This window comes from Pseudogymnoascus destructans, assembly GCF_001641265.1.
Source record: "Pseudogymnoascus destructans isolate 20631-21 unplaced genomic scaffold scaffold_20, whole genome shotgun sequence".
Taxonomy (NCBI): Eukaryota; Fungi; Ascomycota; class Leotiomycetes; order Thelebolales; family Thelebolaceae; genus Pseudogymnoascus; species Pseudogymnoascus destructans.
In genome coordinates, this window is record NW_020167539.1 from 93,322 (window position 1) to 114,801 (window position 21,480).

General features: G+C 46.9%; 3 protein-coding genes across 3 annotated transcripts; 2 read left to right on the plus strand and 1 right to left on the minus strand.

The window, feature by feature from the left end:
* Positions 1-1,645: 1,645 nt before the first annotated feature.
* VC83_07364 (uncharacterized protein) lies at positions 1,646-2,037 on the plus strand (the record flags this gene model as incomplete). The annotated part of the gene is made up of 2 exons (XM_024470937.1): positions 1,646-1,694; positions 1,757-2,037. 2 exons carry the CDS (start codon positions 1,646-1,648, stop codon positions 2,035-2,037), a joined length of 330 nt encoding a protein of 109 aa, XP_024321482.1.
* A 3,740-nt stretch (positions 2,038-5,777) lies between these two features.
* Positions 5,778-7,743, minus strand: VC83_07365 (uncharacterized protein; the record flags this gene model as incomplete). Its single annotated transcript, XM_024470938.1, has 4 exons — positions 5,778-6,430; positions 6,642-6,810; positions 6,867-7,163; positions 7,696-7,743. 4 exons carry the CDS (start codon positions 7,741-7,743, stop codon positions 5,778-5,780), a joined length of 1,167 nt encoding a protein of 388 aa, XP_024321481.1.
* Positions 7,744-16,348: 8,605 nt separating this feature from the next.
* On the plus strand, positions 16,349-18,392 carry VC83_07366 (uncharacterized protein). The gene is made up of 4 exons (XM_024470939.1): positions 16,349-17,145; positions 17,247-17,288; positions 17,395-17,494; positions 17,587-18,392. The coding sequence occupies exons 1-4, from the start codon at positions 16,468-16,470 to the stop codon at positions 18,126-18,128; spliced, it is 1,362 nt and encodes a 453-aa protein (XP_024321484.1). The 5' UTR covers positions 16,349-16,467; the 3' UTR covers positions 18,129-18,392.
* The last annotated feature ends 3,088 nt before the right edge of the window (positions 18,393-21,480 follow it).

The window sequence follows — 21,480 nt, forward strand, 5'->3', positions numbered from 1 at the left end:
CCCACAATCACGCGAATTTTGTATGGCAATCCGGAAACCTCCTTATACTGGAATTCCGGCTAAGATCCTTAACTTCCGGTATAGAAAATGGCACCTCCACCACCTAAAAAGCCTCGAATCTCAATTACGAATGCACAAAAGCAAGCTTTACGAGCTTGGTACTATGATCCTACAACTCAGAGCACAAAGAAGACATTAGCAGATGCTTCAACTTAGTGGAATGATCAATATGGACATACTTTGAGCTCTTTGACTACAAGTGAAATACTATCCTCAAAATACGCCTCTCTCGACACTACTACTTCTACAAAAGCATTCGATAATACCAAGAAGACAAGGAAACCAAAATGGGAAGTGTTAGAGAAAGCTCTTAGAGAATGGGCTTTACGATTTGATCCTACTCATAGCATTGTTACAGGAGATCTTTGTAAGGATGCCTTCGCCCTCAGTGAAGAAAGGATCAGAGTCAGGCAGGTTACGGTCACGTGGGGATAGTTAGGGCAGGTTAGCTGAGTAGGACCCGTTTCAGGTACTTAAGGGGATTGACCCAACGGGGTTCCTCATCATCTTTTTTGTATCCTTCGTAGTAGACCTATAGGATAGCATCCGTTTAGCCTCTGACTTGCACTCTCATATGCTATTACTGTGAGCTGGGTGCCCTGTGTCCTTACATTATACAAAAAAGATCACGCCTGCCGGGGACGGCCGTACTTCAATAATATCCCACACCGGAACGACTCAGGAGAACTACCATTACGACATCGACTGTGACTCGGTCACGTTTCGGAGGAGAGACCTGACGACTTCAAATAGCCGTGATAGACTTGTTCTACTTCCACATGATCAAGAATCACATATACGTTACCCGGAGGGGGTTTGTGGCCCTCACAATTGTGCATACTAAGGATGATATAGATCGATACGTAAATTGTGTGGCAAGCTTTGTTGAGAGGTGGGGTTGTGCATAGCACGGATGGGGATTCCGCGGACCCTGGCATGGAGCACGGGCTCAGGGGACTCACAGTAGGTAAATTGGGACGCCTCAAAATAGAACCAGAGTAGGGCTGTCGCCGTAATCATTATCACATTATCTCCACATACTCCATTTCATATGTAGCAGTGCAGTCCATCAGTGCGCCAAGAACCTCCACAGTCGCATTCGTGTAGCCATTATTGGACGGCACAGCCTCATTCACACTCTCCCTATGTGCGAGTACGTTCCCGGTATACCTAACAAGGGGTAGGGACACCAAAGAGATCATCAGGGACCACCGTCCCGCCCCGTCAGAGACGAGCCAACTATGAGCCGTCAGAGTCCTGTTCCAGGGAGTAGCGTTTCACAGACGGAAAGCGCGGGATCTACCCAAGGATCTAGATTTGTTTGTTTGGTTTGTTTGCCGTCGGTACCCTGTTCGTCCAACATGACAGCTCGGCACCAGCCGTTCCAGGGGCATCTCCTGCAGCATCTGCATAGCTGCCGAATCCCTCATCCCATGCTGCCGGGAAGGGCTATTGTGTGTGCCTCTCCGGACCGCCTTACAATTTACCAATGCATGTTTGCAAGCGTCCAGCTTTGATTGGCTAGGCCCACCTCGGATCACATCCCATCGAAGGAATGAATCTCACCTTACCTCCCGCCCGAGCAATGTCCACATCGGCGTTCTATTTACAAGGACCCGCTCTATCCAGCCCAAGTGAGTAGACCAATTGTTCTTCCTATCCCATATTTCAGGAATCCGATAGTGACGAGTCTGAGGAAGGCACAGGGGAATCTACTGGTGCTCTGAGGAAGCCAATGGAGAGAATTCAGAGGAGGACTCTGGGGAAGAACCCGAGGAAGACTCAGATAAAGATGACTCTGACGAAGACTCTGAGGACAACTCTGATGGGGAAGATTATGACAAGGGAGATGGACGACAGGAGAAAAGGCCAGTTGGTAAAGTGTCCAAAAGTGAAGAATCAACCTCTTGCTACAAGGTTGTTAACAACGAGCAAGATGACCAGGATATATTGGTATTTGAAATTTTCTTTAATTAAATCCCCATTTCTGTTGTTTTTTTTTTTTTTTTTTTTACTCATTTTATCACACAGGATAAATGTAATAGTGGGTACACTAGATGTGAGAATCTAGCCACCCAAGGAAGGGATGATTTTACTAAGACAACACACTGTCTTAGGAAAAAGAGCTAAAGGGTCGTAGCTTAGACTATTCCACAACGCAGCAATCAGGTGTATGATGTAGTGGAGTGGTTTAGACAAGTTGTAACAAATGTTGAGTATGAGAACTCAGGGATAAGTCAGAGGTTAGCACCTCACTGACTTTTCAGAAACAAGGAGTAACAAGATCAATGCTTGGAAGCTTGGAAAAGACGTGGAAGTATGTGATAGTCGATTTACTGTATTGTCTGCTTGCCCTTTCTTAAGGAAAGGGCAATCCTATTTATGTAAAGGAGTGTAGTTCTCTCATTTTCCAAGACTTTCCATGACTAACCAGGCTTGGTAACTGTAGTCAACGTAAGAGAATCCCATAGAACCATCTCCTAGGTTCCTGTAAGGACACAGGGCACCCAGCTCACAGTAATAGCATATGAGAGTGCGAGTCGGAGGCTAAACGGATGCTATCCTATAGGTCTACTACGAAGGATACAAAAAAGATGAAGAGAGGAACCCCCGTTGAGTCAATTTCCTTAAGTACCCGAAACGGTCCGACTCGGATAACCTACCCTAATGCTCCCCACGTGACCGTAACCTGCCCGACTCCGATGCTTTCCATCACTGAGGGCTTTGGCATCCTTACAGTTCCTAGCCTATAGGAAGTGAAAGGAGGTCCAAGGTCAGAGTACCCCTATAGACAAATTATATCATAACTTAACCAATCTTGTGGGTAACTAAGGAGCGATGACGTGTAATGAATCATAGACGGTTGTAGAAGCTTTTGGAGCTATCGTTCATGTTCCTAGGCCTCTAGTTGATAGAGATATGTCATGTGTAGTATTAGCCCAGTAACTAAGGAGTGATGTCATGTAATGAATCATAGAGGGTTGTAGAGATATGCTATGTGGTCATATCAGCCCAGTAACTAAGGAGCAATGACGTGTAATGAATCATAGAGGGTTGTAGCAATCGTTGAGTAGTATTGCTCTTGTTGTTGGTGTGACAAGCCAAAATATGTATAGTGACTTTGTAAGGACACAGGGCACCCAGCTCACAGTAATAGCATATGAGAGTGCGAGTCAGAGGCTGAACGATGCTATCCTATAGGTCTACTACGAAGGATACAAAAAAGATGAAGGGGGAACCCCGTTGAGTCTGTTTCCTTAAGTACCCGAAACGGGTCTGACTCGGTTATCCCAACCCTAGCCCTGAACCTTCCACCGCAACAGGTCTGCATCAGCCCTGAACCCTATACACTTACCGTCCCCCACTATAGTGTAACTCACTATATGCTCCTCTACTGGTTCGAAACCCCACCGAGTCAGATTCCATGCTTGTAGTGACTGTAACAGTTCTGAGACAGGTTCTTCGAGTATCTAGGTACGGAGGCATCCTTACAGACTTGTAGGTTTGAGGAGGAGATTTCTAATTTTGCTCTTGAGTTTTGATAGCAAACTGAGTGCAATGAATGTCAGTATGACATATTCATGCTCTGAATTTTGACTTCCGCTCTTGAGTTTCCTTCTCCTTTTTAGCCTTGTCAGCTATAAAGCATCTTTAGCTGTTAATGGACCACACGTTGCTTGAACAACATTGCAGCTTTTGACCTTTGCCTTTTGCTGGTTCACAACCTTTGTAGATAGTAAATCATACTGTAGAACAGCTAACTCGCCTTGAGCAAGGACATTTTCAGTACCGCGCGCCCAAGAATCCCATTCTTGTGCCGATGGACTTGACAAAAGGTATGGTATCTTTGCCTGCCAATGCTGTAATTTGAGCTCTGAATGTACAAATTTTGTCGGAGTCTGTGGAATTTGTGGTAGGTCTAGAGCCTTTTCAGACAGTGTATATACCTTCATTTTTTTCAAGGCTTCTTTAGGGTTTATTGGCCAAATTCCAGCTTCACGAAATGCTCCTATAATTGTGCCTTTCTTGAATGTTTCCGAGTGGATTTTGCCTAAGTCTCAAAAAAATGAAGCAATATTGTAGTCAATATCAAGATTTCGCATTGCATATTGAATTGCCTTCTTATGCCAGTGTTTGTAAGGCTGAAAAACACCAACATCAAGCGGCTGCATAATATCTGTAAGATGTGACGGGAGCGGATATGGATGAATATTCATCGCTGTTGCTCGTATGATGAACTTGGGTATTGTATGACTGATATGGCTATCCATAAGAAGGACTTTTAATGGTTTATTAGGCCCAGCATCAGAATGTTTAATGAAATGCTCTAAATAAAGCATTGCCAGCTCGCCATTTGTATATCCAGAATCAGAGAGCAATATAAGCTCGTCGCCGCTTAGCTTTTCATGATACCAGGACTCCATATGTTGTCGTCCTTGTATAATAATCACTGGTGGAATCACTTGTCCAATTGCACAGATTGACTCGATTATAGTAATAGACCTGCGATTTTCAGCCATTGGAACATACATCTTAGTAGGGTCAGTTCAATTATATTTCAATGACGATAACTAATTGTACATACCTCTGTAATATATATAGGAAGTATTACCTCCTCCCCTGGTGCTACTCCAACTCGAAAGCCAGTTTCGTCAAAGTTATAGACGTTTTGCAGCTGGATATCATGTTGGATACACCATGACAAATATACTGAAAACCAGTCCTCTACCGCCGAAATATCATGAGTTGTAACTCGAATTTGAGCAATCGCTTTCGTTTTAACGACTTGAAAAAGGTTAGAATGGCTTTTTATAAAGCCCTGAAACCAGCGCCATGAAGGCGCTGGTTTCAGTGGTATTTCTGCCGCCCGCAATTGGCCAATTGCTGCAAAAACCATTGGTCTTGATGGCCCGTAACCTGCATGATACGGATCTTCGACATATTTGTATATCGCCTTAATTTGTACCTCGAAAGTATCTTATTTTGTCCTCCGCGTTTAGAAATATGGGGCTTCGGCGGCTTTCAACTTCACTCGTCGAGTGTAGGAATTAAGCGTCTAAGTATTAACATTATAAATTCGAGCGGCGGTGATTGCTTTTCGGAAGGGTTCTTGCGGAGGAATTCAAGGGCTTGGTCCATTATACAGAGCAAAATTACAGCAGGTGCATAGTTGAGAGTATATTTGGGTGTAAATCTCTGACTTGGCTATGACATTTCGCTTTCCGGATGCACTTCGCTTTCGCCGACCACCGACGATTACCCCGACCTTGAGCACAAGGTCGGTTCCGACGATTACGGTAGAGCACAATGTGAAGGTGGCCTTTATTGGTCGTGTTCACAAAAACTCTAAACTCACACTACGAAAAGATTATCTTAAGATTCAGGGGACTCCCTTTGATGATAATACGAATGAGTCTAGTGAATACGATGTAGATCCAAGTGATAAAGAAGCGCTAACTGACGATGATGGAACTCCATCGGATATTGACGTCGCTCACGCAAATGGAGCTCAAAGTAAGCCAAACAAGAAAGTTCGGGGGCGGAGACGTGATAGCATCGAAAGAAAGGGGTCACAGGTCTATGTGTATTATTAATCGAGCTTGCATCATAAACTCATACCACAAACTATATCATATTTCGAGCATTGCATTCTTGCTTAACAGTCTACCCTTACATACGTCTAACTAGTGATGTCCACGCAGACGTCTAATCAAAGTCTACTCACCCTCGTCCACAGCTGTGGCTGTTCCGAGAGCATTATCGCCATTCGCGGAGTATGCTCGAATAGCCTCCAAGACAGGTCGTCTCGTCGCAGGCGTATCAAATACTTGCACGTGGTCTAAATTGTCGAACCAGAGGATATCAATTCCCTTCCCTCGCCAAGGCCTATGTTTCCACCCTTCCTGTACCAGCAAGCCCCCCTCCTCGCTCACATCGGGCATTATCTCCACAGCTCTCTCATTATCTACATCTTCAGTTCCCTCTGCCAAATATCGGCCCACAGACTCGGTGTTAATAATCAAGTCTCTCCCTGCCAAACTGACCGTAACATTGCGGCCCTCTACAGCCTCCTTCCACAGCACATTCTCCGACCAGAAGAAGTGCCGCGCCAAACTATGCGCAACCCCCATATCCATGCTCGCAAAGTACCACAGCTGGTGCTGGCTCACCGACTGCGGCTGACGCCATGTGAAGTTATATGCTACGTCAGGCAGGTGCAGCAAGATGGTCACCAGGTCGATAAGCACGATATCCGCGATCATTGGCGCCGTTTCGGCGTGCGCGAGGAGATGGGTCGCAATCACAGAGCCGTAGCTATGCGTGGCAAGCACAACCCGGAGTAGCCGTGCTGGTTGAGGATTGAGGCGATCTCAGTGCATAGCACGGCAGGCAAAAGGGGGGCGTGCGTCAGACGGAAGGAGACGGGGTGTATTTCGAGGGCAATTATGCCGATTTGGCCGCCCGAACCATCTCCGGAGGGAAGGTCTTTAGCTTAGTTGATGTCGGAGAGGAAGGGGATGTAGGGGTAGAGTCCGATGCCGATACCGTGGATGAAGAGAACTGGGAGGTGCGTGGTCGACGTGTGGGGACGGTGCCAGTAGGTTGTGTATTTTGCGGGTGACCGCTTGGTAGTGAGGACGGCGGGCGGAAGGGGAACACTGTGAAGAAACGGGAGAGGCAGGTGCGGTGGAAATGGAACCCGGCGCGGAGGAGGTTGATGTAGGTGAGCAAGTCGACAAAGCCCACGCACTGGGACAAATTAGCTTCGTGATCATGGAAACAGTGGCAAAGCGCCTTATACATACCATATACCAAGCCAAACTACGATGTAGCATGTCTATTGGATCGAGTGTCAGGCGAAGACTCTCGGCCTTGCCCCTCCCTGGCTCGAACTTCCTTCCCACCGAGGTCTCGTATGCAGCCACATACTCGTCCGACTCCTCCTCATCATCTCCAGCTTCCCCACCGCGGTTGAAGAACGCCCATTGTATAAACTCTTTCACATTTTCGTGCTTTATCTCCTCTTGCAGGGCACCCAGGAACCACCGATCAAGGTAGGTGTCTGGATCTGGGATGAACTTGTAACACTTTTCGAACAGCGCCTTTCATTCTGTCCGAGAGGGGATGGGCGGGTGAACGGCCGCACGCTGGAGATATGCACTGTATGGGAGGAAGACGGCTTTAAACATCTCAACAACTCGACAACAACTCGACAACGAAATTGAACTGGCCAATGGCTTCAACTTGAACAAATTCTCTACGACTTTTAGCGACGAATTGATAGCCGTGGTGGCTTTACATCTGCTGATATACTTCAAGAAAAGGCGAGGGAAATTTTGAGAAGGCTTCCACAGTATGCAGATAGCCAGTTCCCGACTTTAGCTCTGGCTGGCTTACACGATTTAAATCACGACATAATATTAAGATACATACATGTCACGGCGAAGCAGGATCTATCCCGGAACTAGTTGAAGAAGAGATGAAAGGGCTCCGGACAATTGCTAGCGAGTTTGAGGAGGAGAATATCTATAATATGGACGAAACTGGGCTCTACTGGAAGATGATGCCATCTCGATGACTAGCATCGCAATCATTACCTGGATTAAAGAAGGAAAAAGCTCGAATTACACTTACTCTTTGTACAAATGCTTCTGGATCTGACCGGCTTCCAATCTGGATCATCGGCAAAGCAAAAACACCTCGATCTTTACGCAATATTAATATATCTACAATGGGAGCTGAGTGGAGGTGGAATAAAAATGTCATACTGACATTCGTTGCACTCAGTTTGCTATCAAACTCAAGAGCAAACTTAGAAATCTCCTCCTCAAACCTACAAGTCAACATACATATCTTGGCTTATCACATCAACAACAGAAGCAATACTACTCAACGATTGCTGCAAACTCTTCTACTACATCTGTTTATGCTACATACATCACGGCATATTATTTGGACACTCATTGAACAAGTTATTAAGAAAATCTCCTCCTTAAGGGGGTGGGCCAATACTACCACATGGCATATCTCTACCAACCAGAGGCCTAGGAACATGAACGATAGCTCTAGAAGCTTCTACAACCCTCTATGATTCATTACATGTCATCGCTCCTTAGTTACCCACAAGATTGGTTAAGTTATGACATAATTTATCTATAGGTGCTCTGACCTTGGACCTCCTTTTCACTTCCTATAGGCTAGGAACCCAAGAGATGGTTCTATGGGATTCTCTTACATTCGCTACATGATTAGCAAGCTAGTTGTGGGTCGCACTTGATTTCTAATACATTTACCAAGCCTGGTTAGTCATGGAAAGTCATGGAAAATGAGAGAACTACACTCCTTTGGCATAAATAGGATTGCCCTTTCCTTAAGAAAGGGCAAGCAGGCAATACAGTAAATCGACTATCACATACTTCCACGTCTTTTACAAGTTTCCAAGCATTCATCTTGTTACTCCTTGTTTCTGAAAAGTCAGTGAGGTGTTAACCTCTGACTTACCCCTGAGTTCCCAGACTCAACATTTGTTGCAACTTGTCTGAACCACTTCACTACATCACACACCTGATTGCTGCGTTGTGGAATAGTCTAAGCTACAACCCTTTGGCTCTGTTTCCTAAGACAGTGTGTTGTCTTAGTAAAATCATCCCTTCCTTGCGTGGCTAGATTCTCACATCTGGTGCACCCACCATTACAAGCGACAGCAGGAAGCCTGCCCACGGCAGTCACCACTTCCCCCAAAAGAGCCGGCACCCCTGCTCCGTCCGAAGACGGCGCAGTGACGACCAGATTTGCTGAACCGAGTCAGCACGGAAACAACACAGGATAGGGGGATAGTCACGGCCAGACCCGCCTAAATGGCAGCGCGCGTTGTGTGGAGCTCCTCGTAGGAGTCGTGCTCGGCAGCCGAGCAGAATTTTGGGATGCTTTGGGCGGCCACAAGGGCCATCCAGTTTGCCTCTGCGGCAGCGGCTTTTATGGCGGCAAGGTCCCAAGGATCTGCCGCTTCTGCGGTGACAAGAACACGGTACTCCTCGTCGAGGAACCAGGGCAGCTATCCAAACAGTTAGCAAAAGCGAACAGAGACAGAACACCACAAGGGAACTCACTGGAATGCAAGTGGAGTGCTGCGCCGTGCAGTACTCGCACTTAGAGGAGGCGGGGGACAGGACACAATCGTGATCCTTGACGCCACGAGCTTTGGCCCGAAGGCAGCGCAGGCAGAGGACACGGAATGCACCTGACAAAGCTCCGGTGGGAGTCAGAATCGGCAGCGTCAAGTTGGAATTCTGTGAATCCCGTCAGCCCAGCACACGTTATGACCCACGCGCCAATGCGCTCCCATCACCTACTCGTTATCGTGGATTGGAAATATTCTATCCAATTGATTAGCACCTGCCACACAATCCATAAGAAGGGGTCACTTACTGTTCTCGGATGGACAGTCGCTGGTGTTGTTGTTTGGAGATAACAAGAAGAAGTGGGCACGGCTACATACTCATACTCTTGCTTACAATAATGAACTCTGAATCGGGTTAGCGCAGCCACTTCTCCTTTCATACCTAGGACAGTTGAACCCGGATGCTTCGCGGTTGCGATTCGGAGTCCACTCGGACCACCAGGAATGTACCCCAGAGCAAACAAAGCAAAGTTCAACCCGAACGTGTCACGGATGGGATTCGGAGTCCACTCGGACCACAACTAATGTACCTCAAAGCGAACAAAGCAAACCCTGGTTTCGCACCCTAAACAGAGTCGATACAGCACAACTCTAGCATGACATACAACGCACCTTCCCGACATGGCACATAAATCAGGGTTGTTACAGTTGCAATTACAAACAGATTTCCCGCCAACATAGAACGATATTCTCACGGATACCATTCAGAGATGTTACATAACTAACATTTGAGGGCCATGTTCGAACTGTCCTTGCCGCAGACGCAGCAGCTGATGAATTACTAAACGGATGATTCTCACAGCGTGTTTCGCGGACAAATCACCAGTTGCAATTACAAACAGATTTCCTTCCAACGTAGAATGCTATTCTCACGGATACCATTTGGAGATGTTGCGGAAATAATTCTCACAGCGTGTTTCGCAGACAAAACACCAGTTGCAATTACAAACAGATATTCTCACGGATACCATTTGGAGATGTTGCGGAAATAATTCTCACAGCGTGTTTCGCAGACAAAACACCAGTTGCAATTACAAACAGAAGTCTCCTCAGCTTGTTTGAGTTGACGGCGAAGACGGATTTGGGTGGCAGTGTCGCGGAGTTCATCAAGTTTGGCGAGGCGAACACCGACCGCAGAGACATTCGGCTCTTGATCAAAGGCCGGGAGGAATTGTGGCTGGGCAACCAGTTCAGCACGAATTTCCTCATCAATCGACAAATCTCCTGGGACAAATCGAGGCTTGAATCCGAAGAGCAGCTCAGCTGGGGAGACACCGTAGACAGATACCTTTCTAGTATTGATGATGTTCACAACGTGGGGGAGTAGGTCATCCCACTCATATATCAATTCGGGTTGCTGTTGAAGAATTTTGCGGTAGTCAGAAAAGATCATCTGCACGTACCTTTCCGCGAGGCCAACAGATGAAGGATGAGAGATCGGTGCCGTTACGGCCTGTATGCCACACGACTTAAGATGTCCCATGGTTTGATCAGACGTGAAATGTTTCCCATTATCGAAGTACATAGAGACAGGAGTTCCGAATGGGGTACATATGGTGTCGTCAATAAAGGAGACGACGGTAGATGATTTCGCACGCGCAGACGGCTTGGCCATTAGGCATCGAGTCATGTATTCAACTGAGAGCAGGATGTACGCATTCCCCTTGCGAGACCTAGGAAATATTGGTCCGAGAAAATCCATACCGAGTAAATCGAACGGAGTCATTTCAAAAATAGGATTCAACCCGACACTTGGGCGTAGCGGACCAACAGCTTGACAAGCTGGACAAGACTTACAATATTTGTCAATGTCCCGCATCCTAGAAGGCCAATATGCTTTTCCTACCACTTCCTTCTGCAGAATACCAGCCGCAAAATGACCGTGTAGAGTGTGTAATGCCCGCAATTCGATTTCAACATTCTCCTTTTGAATGCATCGAGAGCGAGAACCATCCTTTTCAATGTATATCAATCTAGGGCCAGCAGTAGAATCCCATAAGACAAATTTGAGAGCGAGACGACGAAGGTTGCGATGCTCAGCAGAAGTCATCTCCGACTGGAGAGGGAGCGCATTGGTTGCTTTGTACTTCACAATGTCGCCATACCACGGATCTTCAACCCAACGTTCCCAACCCTTGAGAATATCTTGAGCACCAAGGTCTTCGGGGTCTAATGGGGCGTAATCAGGCGGCCATTTGTGTTGCGGCCGGAGTTCCACAGCGAGAGCGTGCAGGTCACATTCTTCTTCGGAGTCATAACCAAGATCCGCAGGAGAGAGGAAGGTGTTTGCTGACGTGACAGAGGAGGATGTAACCTTGTTAAATCTCGATAACCCATCCGCAACGGCCAGTTCTCGCCCGGGTACATGGATGTACTCGAGATTGAAGCGAGACAAGAAAAGTTGCCAGTGGGCAATATGTCCGTGAGGGTCATCCGATTTCATAAGAGACAAGAGGGCTGAATGGTCTGTATAAACTCTAACTGGGAATTTGGATCCTAAAAGCAACCAGTCACACTCTTGCAGACACTTAAATACCGCGAATGATTCCCGTTCAGTGGTGTGCCATAAGCTCTGAGTGGCAGTGAGTTGGTAAGAAAGGAAGCAAACGACATACGGCTTGTTGTCGCATAATTGGTAAAGAACTCCTCCGAGACCGGTCTTACTCGCATCGGTGGCCAAATGATATTGCTTGTTCTCATCCCCAGAGACCACGCAAGTCTCGCAAACTGCCTGCTTGAGTTGGGCGAAGATGCGGTCATGTTCTGGAGTCCAATTCAGACCAACAGCCAGCTTCCGGTTAACAACCTTGCCCTTCTTATTTTTCACTGTCCCAGGCTCCGTGATGATAGCAGTCTTGAGTTTCTGGCACAAGTCTGCTCTTCCCGGAACATAAGACTTCAAGAAGGGGATAGTCGCGAGAAACCGTTCCAAATCCAGGGGTTCAACAGGTACCGGCCAATCACGGAATGCTGCGATTTTGTCAGCAGACGGCCGCAGTCCATGAGTGGTGCGGGCATGGCCAAGGATGCGGACATTCGCACTGCCAAATCGAGCCTTCTCAGGGTTTAGTCGAAGTTTGGCCCAGGCCAACCGGGGAAAATAGAAGTGATGCAAAAAGTGAACAAGATTCTCCAGAGTGTCCGCTCCGCCAGCGTCGTCGTCAACAAAGTGAGCGAAAGCGCTCACTCCCGGCATGACACCGTAGCATTTGAGACGTAGGGTTCCTGGAAAACAGAGACACTCCCACTGAACGTAGTATTCCTGACCCGTGAGAAGTCAGACTCCTGATCATACATTCCCACAGTATCCTGATGTCTTTGCCCCTGGCCCAGCACTCCATTGGTTGCTGCAGCCATTTGGGCATCATGGATTGCCCACGTCTTTGCACCTTGAACTGCTGAAACTTCCGTGATCCTCCCTTGCCCTTGGCCAAATTTGTTCAGTGCATCCATGCGGCCTTGCGGTCCAGCATTCATGGAATTGCTTGAGGCCCTCTGGATGGCTGCAGTTCTCTTCTGATTCGCGAAATCCCTTGCAGCTTGCTGCACTTCTTCTGACGCTGGCATGTTTGTACAATCCGGAGCGTAATGACCGAATTCTGCGCATTTGAAGCATTGCGCGTGGATTTTCCCACCTCCGGGTCGATACCCTCCCCCATTAGGTTCAGCAGAGTGACTCTGACCTTGGTTCGCAGATCCTCCCCATTGCTTCCGGGCTCCACTTTGTTGCTGTTGCTGAAGTTGGTGTAATTGCTGATACTGTGGAGGAGGGGCAGCATATGACTCAGTTTGGCGGATATTCGGTTGACTGGTGATCCTCTGCTGCTGCTGCTGTTCAAAATGCTGCACTTGAAATTGCGGCAGAGGGCCTTGGTATTCAAGGGGCACTTGTTGTGGCCTGTATTCCACAATCTGCCTCTGAGCACTGTAGGGTGCTTGATTTCCTCGGGAACGTTGGCCTTGGGATCTCTCCATCACGTTCGCCATTGTTCTCATGAGGCGGTTTGCATTCTTTGACTCTTTGAGAGTTTCTTCGTGAGCCGGCTTTTTCTCAACGTATGTCGGTCCTTGCATCTCGATGACAGTGTCAAGAATCTGCAGAAACGACAAATCTTCCCTCGACGTGAGAGCTCTGAGGATGTTGGCGAAGCCGGGATCGGTCATATTGTTAACAAAGTTATCCGACAAGGTCTGCTCTTGATCGGCCCCAATTCTCGTGTGTATGTCCTTCGCCTCCGCGACATACTCAGCAATACTCCTCCCACGTTGGTGCAAATTGTTCAGCTCAGCTGCAACGCGTTGGTGCAGGGAACGGCGCTGACGGACCTCATCCCTTCCGTATCGCGCAATGAGGAGCGTCGTGACTCTCTTATAATTCGCCTTCTGATCTTCCGCAAGATTTGTCCACCAACGTGCAGTCCAATTTGGAGAACAGATAAAGCACAAGGCATTCATCTAGCTCCCCATTGAGGTCTGGGGACATCTTCTCATAATCCGACCGAGAGATGGTATGCTTCCATGAGATAGTATCCACGAAGGCCTTGACATCCTGGGTCGGCCCGTTGCTGACTGTGGCCGGTGTTCCAGCTCCAAATCCTGACATTGTGAATGGATCAATCAAGACGCGACTCAGTTCTTCAAGACTAGCGTCTTCGTGGGATTCTGACACGCTCAACTCTTCACTTTCCCTATACCCTGAGAAATCCCAGACCGGTTCTTGATCCGGGAGACTCCCTTCCATGTACTCCGCACACTCACACCTTCCTGACAACCTTCCTTCGCTCGTATAAGCCTGTAGAGGAACTGGAAACCTTGCCGTACCTCTCCTCACACACTCCGAAGACTCACTTTCTCTCACACACTTCAAACACTCCCTTTCTCTCACACACTTCAAACACTCCCTCACTGTTTTGAGTACAGACAACAGTGTTCTCACAGCCTTCAAGTGCTCACACCTCCCCTGAGGCTTCAAACACCTTCTAACACACGATTTTCGAACAAGAAGAACTTTTCTGACACTTTGAAGCTCACACTGACCTGAACACCGCCCGTAAGACCTTGAGCTGTATTCTGAGACCGATGATGAAGAAGATGAAGAAGTTGAAGAAGAAAGATGGGCGAAACACTGAGCTTGAGGACCTCGCTTCGCACCCCTGCACCTTCCGACTTGGGGTCTGGTGACCATCCGTAGCCTCTGATTGGCCCTCTCAAGTGGGCCTACCTCTGACCGCCTCCCGATTTGGCGACCCATTTGAAGTCGCTCCTTCCATTCCCAAATGCTTCGAAAACAATAATGTATGGCAAGGACACACAAATAGATTTCATGCCCCCGATTTTCTCGCGGAAAAGCTTCCAAATTCTGCCGGATTTCTCGTTGGGACTCCCAACAACCGCCTACTTCCAATTTGGTGTTCTGTGACGCTATGGCCGGTGTTCTGAGTGCTGCTGGTGATCTGTGGGCTTCTTCAATAGGTTTGCTGTTGCGTTCACTGAGGCCGGTGTGCTGCTGGTTTTCTGGATGTCTTCAGCTTCAATTGCCTACGGCCCATACCATTCACTCAAAGGTGAATCTCGGGCAAGACCCCCAGTTTGTCACGCATCCAGGTATGGGCCGTATCAATATGAGGCGATGATGATGTTATTCTTCTATCTACTGTTGGAGCTCAGGCCATAATGATCCTGCCTCGCCTAATCGTGTTTCTGGTGACTAAGCAAATACTGTACAACACTTTCAAGTTAATCGGATGACTTTGACACATCGCGTGTCAGGAGGCTATTCTCGAGTGCAAGCACGACGAAACCAACAACTTTTATCTACAGTTGAAGAGAGTACCTTGGTTAAGTGGATTTGCCAATGCTCATCGATAGGACGCCCTATTAGACACCAGCTAATAAAGGAATTGGCGGAAGAAATGCACGATACCCGCCAATTGGCAAAGAATGGATCCAACACTTTATTAAACGTCATATAGAGCTTGCTACAATTACCACTCGACAAATCGAGTCTGCAACTAAATTGTGAACTGTGGCGTTTCCTAGCGTGGGACAAAACTTTTGAACGCTTCCTCCGTACCTCATCGTGATTCCCGGCACAGAATGGGCGTAGGTGAAGCTGAGTCGGATGAGGTTGTTGGTGGTGGGTGCCGTTTAAGCGAGCCTTGGCAATTCATCTCGAGTTTATCCTAGTGTTCCCCCTGACCTGTATCCTCAATAATGCCTAGGTAGCTCATGGAAGGTGAGGGGCTCGGTAATTTGCGGGGCACGTGAAAATAATATCGATTTGCGTGCCCGATTAAGCTAGGGCTGCGGGGTATATGGGGGTGGAACCACTATTCCTAAAAGAAAAGGAGGGGACGGTGGGGTACTATATCGTCGTGACCAACCTTGAGCGAAGCTCAAGGTTGATCACGAACTTATTCTCTTGATTGTCACCGGGGTCACAGTGCAGGATCTTGGCCTATCTCTTGTGGTATTCCAATAGTAGTGGTTGTATTTGTATGCTGGGCCACCTAGGCACCGAGTCCTTGACTGAGGTCAATCATCCTGAGGCGCGATAACACTGTAGGTTCAGTCGATGGAAAAATGGAGTAGGCACTATATATACGTCGAATTGATCAATAGCCTCTGTTTCAGCTGGATATTGATTCGCTACTTTGCGTCACTCCTGTATAATATCATGGATCGGTGCTGAGTACGAATACCCATTGATTGCCCCACCGAATTTTAATATTCAGTAGTAGTAATATGTGTCGATATGTGGCTATTGTGTCCACATATCGACACATTTATTATTACTACCCTTTGTGACATGAATGCTATTTTGTACACCCACTTGACATATGCCAAACCATACGCCAAGTGGGCGACAAGCGTAGTGCGATGATGACCCGGTTTTATGAGCGCGGGGAAACGCAATCCATGTTCTACTTGGTAAGGCCCGACGATAACGAAAGGCACATGACGTGTGGTAATATCCTGCAGAGACGTAGGTAATAAGCGTGAAACTCGTGCGGTTGTCGTGTGGTAGAAGCCTCGGCACAAAGATAAGTGCGTTGCGAATAGAGGCGGGGTACATCATGTTGATCGACATAAAAGTCTGACGCAATGCCTGGCTTATAGGACGCAAAACCTCAAAACAAAGTTCGTGGGGTATAGACGAGATCTTCTTCCGCGCTGTTTAATTTCCAAGCAAAGGAGAGAAGCGCCCCAAACATCTGAAATTCGCTATGGCTACTGTCGAAAAAGGCTCCGGATTTGTTGGCTACCTCTCTGTAGACCAAGAAGTAAAGCTGCAGCAACTATGGACGATAATACTGAAGGCCAGTGACACCCACGAATCATTAATAGTCTCCTCTGCAAATGGTGCCGATTCTCAGGACCCAGTACAACACCAGCATGGAAAACACTCTTCACTCAGTAGCAACCCCTCTGGCGAAACGAGAATTTTGAGCCAGGAGGTTCCGTTTGGCAAGGCCTCGTGCCTGCTGCGCATGGATTTCCTGAACACAATTCGGCACGACCACCCCGACGCCTTCCTGCTTCGCTTCCTGCGGGCACGCAAATGGGATGTCATCAAGGCGTTCAACATGATGATGGGTGTAATTGAGTGGCGAACGAAGGTGATGAATGTGGATCAGCTGATGGCTGAGGGCGAGCTACAGGCACTGCAACTCTCCCAGAGCACGTCCAATGGCAGCAAGGAGAAGAACGGCCACGATTTCCTTGCACAGGTACGGATGGGTAAAAGTTTCATTCACGGCGTTGACAGAGTTGGCCGGCCAATATGCGTAGTGAGGGTCCGTCTCCACCGACCCGGCGAGCAAAGCGAAGAGACGATGGAACGGTATATCGTTCATTTTATTGAATCTGTGCGGCTCATGATGGTTGACCCAGCGGAAATGGCGGTACGTGTTAAGCTCCGCTTTTATGCATCATCCTGGCGAGGTCCTTTGCACACTTATTCCGGGAGACGAGACAGAGCCAGGACTCACTGATGGACTTACAGGCAGTTGTTTTCGATATGACAGGGTTTTCGCTTTCGAACATGGTAAGTTCTTGTCTTGCTCCTCACCTCAACATTTTGGAAACACCGATAAATACTGACTATTGTTCTTCTTCCTCCCGTTTCTTTCGAGAGGAAGGAGTGGCTACAGGAATACCCTCCTGTCAAATTCATCATTAAATGTTTGGAAACAAACTATCCCGAGTCGTTGGGCGTATTGCTCATCCACAAGGCTCCGTGGGTTTTCTCTGGTCTGCATTCCACATCCTTGCCATGAATCTTAGGACCGCATTGCAGTTCAAGACCAGCGTTGACAAATTCTAACCCTTCTTTCGACCCACAGGAATTTGGAGGCTCATCAAAGGATGGTTGGACCCTGTCATCGCCTCCAAAATCTACTTCACGAATAACGCTGCAGACCTCGAGAAGTTTATTTCCCGTGAGCAAATCGTGCAAGAACTCGGCGGCGATAACAACTGGGCATACAAGTACTTCGAGCCTACTCCGAACGAGAACGATAAGATGAAAGATACCGCGACTCGAGATGTTCTCTTGACCGAGCGACAGAGGCTCGGTGACAGCTTACTTCTCGCCACCTCAGCTTGGATCGCGGCGACTACTTCCAAAGACGAGGCAGAGATCGCCGCATGCAAGGATCAGAGATCTGACTTTATTGAGCGGCTGCGCTCCAATTACTGGCAGCTGGATCCCTATCTGCGTGCCCGCACCGTTTTAGACCGCACTGGAGCATTCAAAGATCTTCATTATCATCCCAGTGAAGAATCTCTTGTCAAGATCAGAGGAGCCCAGACTAAGGAAATGGCTAAAATAGTCGAGGTGGAGCACCTCGAGACTATGATGGAGACATATGCAGTTAAGAACTGATCGAGTCGTTCTCCCTCTAGTCTTCCTCCCGACGTAGTTTGCATATAAGCCCGTCAAATCTACCCTTTTCATTAATGAGGTCTTTAATATATATGTTCCGGCCCCACCGTGAGTTTTCCAGCTCGCGAGTTGGCCGGCGCAACCATAAGTAGGAGTAAAGTAATCAATTAATCGTCGGAACCGACCCTATTGCATAGGTTCGGGGTAAGCAAAAGAGCGTTCGCAACCACCAAAATTTGTATGTACCATTACATAGTAATTTATATGAAAAGATACTTCAATTGAACAGCTCGTAATCGCCATGACCAAACTTTTCGCTTCGCTCAAGGTTGGAGGAAGCGAGATGTGTGGTTGAGAAATGAGGGGCAGTGAAATGCGCGGTTTCACAATTTGTATGTTACAGTCGAGTCGCAGTAAGTCGATATCATTGTAGGCAGCTAAAATATATGGGCAAAAACTCGATAATCGTTGGTTCTCAAACCACCGCCTGGAGGCGGTTGGCGAAAGCGAACTGGGACGCGAAAGCGATTATGGGACACTTCGGGAGCGGACTCGCGACGCGACACGACCGACCATTAACACGACTGACAACGAGCACAACTACAACCACAACTATGCCGGTAGTTGAAATAAATAAAAATGAAGCTCTTTTAAATGCCATTGAATTTTTAAATGAAAACCCAACAGAGAAGAGAGTTGGCAATGAGAACTCGTCCTTTGATAGATAGGTAGAATCGCAACCATGCACGGATGTACAGAGTAAACCCAAGTACACTCCGGACTATACGACTACAACAACGACGCGCATCACCACAACGCACCGCTGTGCCACGCGGAGGCCAGAACAGAGTACTGTCTGATCTACAAGTTACAGCTATACAAAGATACATCCAACGCTCATACGAAAATGGGTACGGTGCAACTAAGCCTATGGTGTTCAGTGCCATCTGCCAACTACGTGCAGCAGAAACTCCAACGTGTGCACCACCGTCACAACGGTGGTTCCAGACATGGATTAAGACACAACAACACAACTTCCATACAATAAAAACCCGGCCAATTGAAGCAGCACGGGTTGCATCTCATGAAGTATCAGCTATTAAAGAATGGTTTGATGAATTTAAAGATGTGTGTAATCAACTAGATATTACTGCGGGTGATATCTACAACTTTGATGAAGTTGGATTCCGTGTAGGAATGAGCACTGGTGAACATGTGTTGGTACCATCTACAGTAAAGGAGGTAAGTTGTTTCTACTTATCTTACTTTATATTATTCTAATATTTATAGCTTTATATACAAGCTCCAGAGAACAGACAAAGTCTTACAGTTATAGAGACAATTTCAGCTGCTTCCACCACCGTTCCTTATTATACAAGGAAAATTACACATGGAAAGTTGGTACCATGACAATCTACATGGTGATAAGAAAGTTGCAGTATCCGATTCCGGATATACAAACTCTGAGCTTGCAATGGAATATATACAGCATTTTATTCAACATACACCGTCTATAAGAACGAAATTGTTAATAATGGACTCTCATATCTCACATGAAGTTCCAGAGTTTATAATACTTGCACATCAACACAATATACACTTACATGTGTTTCCGTCTCATCTTACGCATATTCTACAACCGCTAGATGTTACTGTGTTTGCACAATATAAACATTGGCACCGACGTGCAATTCAACAAGCAATCCAGAATTTTGATACAGTGTCATACTGACATTCATTGCACTCAGTTTGCTATCAAACTCAAGAGCAAACTTAGAAATCTCCTCCTCAAACCTACAAGTCATCATACATATCTTGGCTTATCACACCAACAACAGAAGCAATACTACTCAACGATTGCTGCAAACTCTTCTACTACATCTGTTTATGCTACATACATCACGGCATATCATTTGAACACTCATTGAACAAGTTATTAAGAAAATCTCCTCCTTAAGGGGGTGGGCCAATACTACCACATGGCATATCTCTACCAACTAGAGGCCTAGGAACATGAACGATAGCTCTAGAAGCTTCTACAACCCTCTATGACTCATTACACGTCATCGCTCCTTAGTTACCCACAAGATTGGTTAAGTTATGACATAATTTATCTATAGGTACTCTGACCTTGGACCTCCTTTTCACTTCCTATAGGCTAGGAACCCAAGAGATGGTTCCAGTGTGCGGCACAGATACCTGATTACCTGTGGTGTTCAGGTAATTACCTGGGTAATTACCTACCTGGGCTCATTCTCAAAATACCTGAGTATCCCGGTATTTTCAGATACTTACCCAGATACATGCCAAGTATTGCCAAGTGTAGCCAAGCCGCACAAATGCTAACGTTGAAATACTCGTCTTCATGCTTGATATGGTGATAATTGCCGTGAAAATGAGTGACTCTCCGTTGTCAGACGTGCCGACGGACCTTGATGGCTATAATCCTCACGATGAGCCAGCCCTACCAGGGCTTTTTACCCCTTTTCAGCAATCAAATCCAATTCCTGTCCGTCTACACCCGCCTAGCCAAATGCTACCGCCAACACAGTCGCTGCTGTTCACGAAGGAACTATATTCAAGAATACTACTTGAGAGCAACCCGCTAACTATCAAAGTATGCTGTATGCAGCCTAATTGCGGATACTCGCCCGCAGCTCAAACCCATGCTCAAGCTGCTGCTTCAACTGGCAATCTTTGGAAACACTATAGTCTTAAGCATAAAGGAATCTATGATGCTCTTAAACACAAGAATACAGCGCCTTCAAGTCAATCTAGCAGCACATCATCATTTTTTGAGCCTCAGAGACCAGCGACCCATGAATCAAGACCAACAAACAATCCAGCCAAATATAGAGAGTTAGTGCTATCGTTTATAGTATCTAATAACCTGTCTTTACGCATTATCGAAAGCTATTCATATCGTCAATTAGTACGGTTCTTAAGTCCATCTGTGTTATCACTTTCGTCAAGAACATTGCACCGAGAACTACAACGCCAATTCTCATATCACCGAGGCATACTACAGCTTGAACTCCATTCTCATATTATACATGGAGGCCGGATATCCATAACGACAGATGCATGGTCTGCACGGAACTATACAGAGTATGCTGCTGTTACCGCTCATTGGATTAATGATAAATGGCAGCAGAAATCAAAATTGCTTGATGTGATACATCTTCAAGAGCCTATTCATAGCGGTGAATACTTAGCTCAGCAATTAGCAGCTGTAACAGATAGTATAGCTATTACAGGCGCTATCTTTACATGCACCCGAGACAACGCATCATCAAATACTGTGATGCTCTCAGAATATGAGAAATTGGCTAGCAACGCCCAAACATCAACT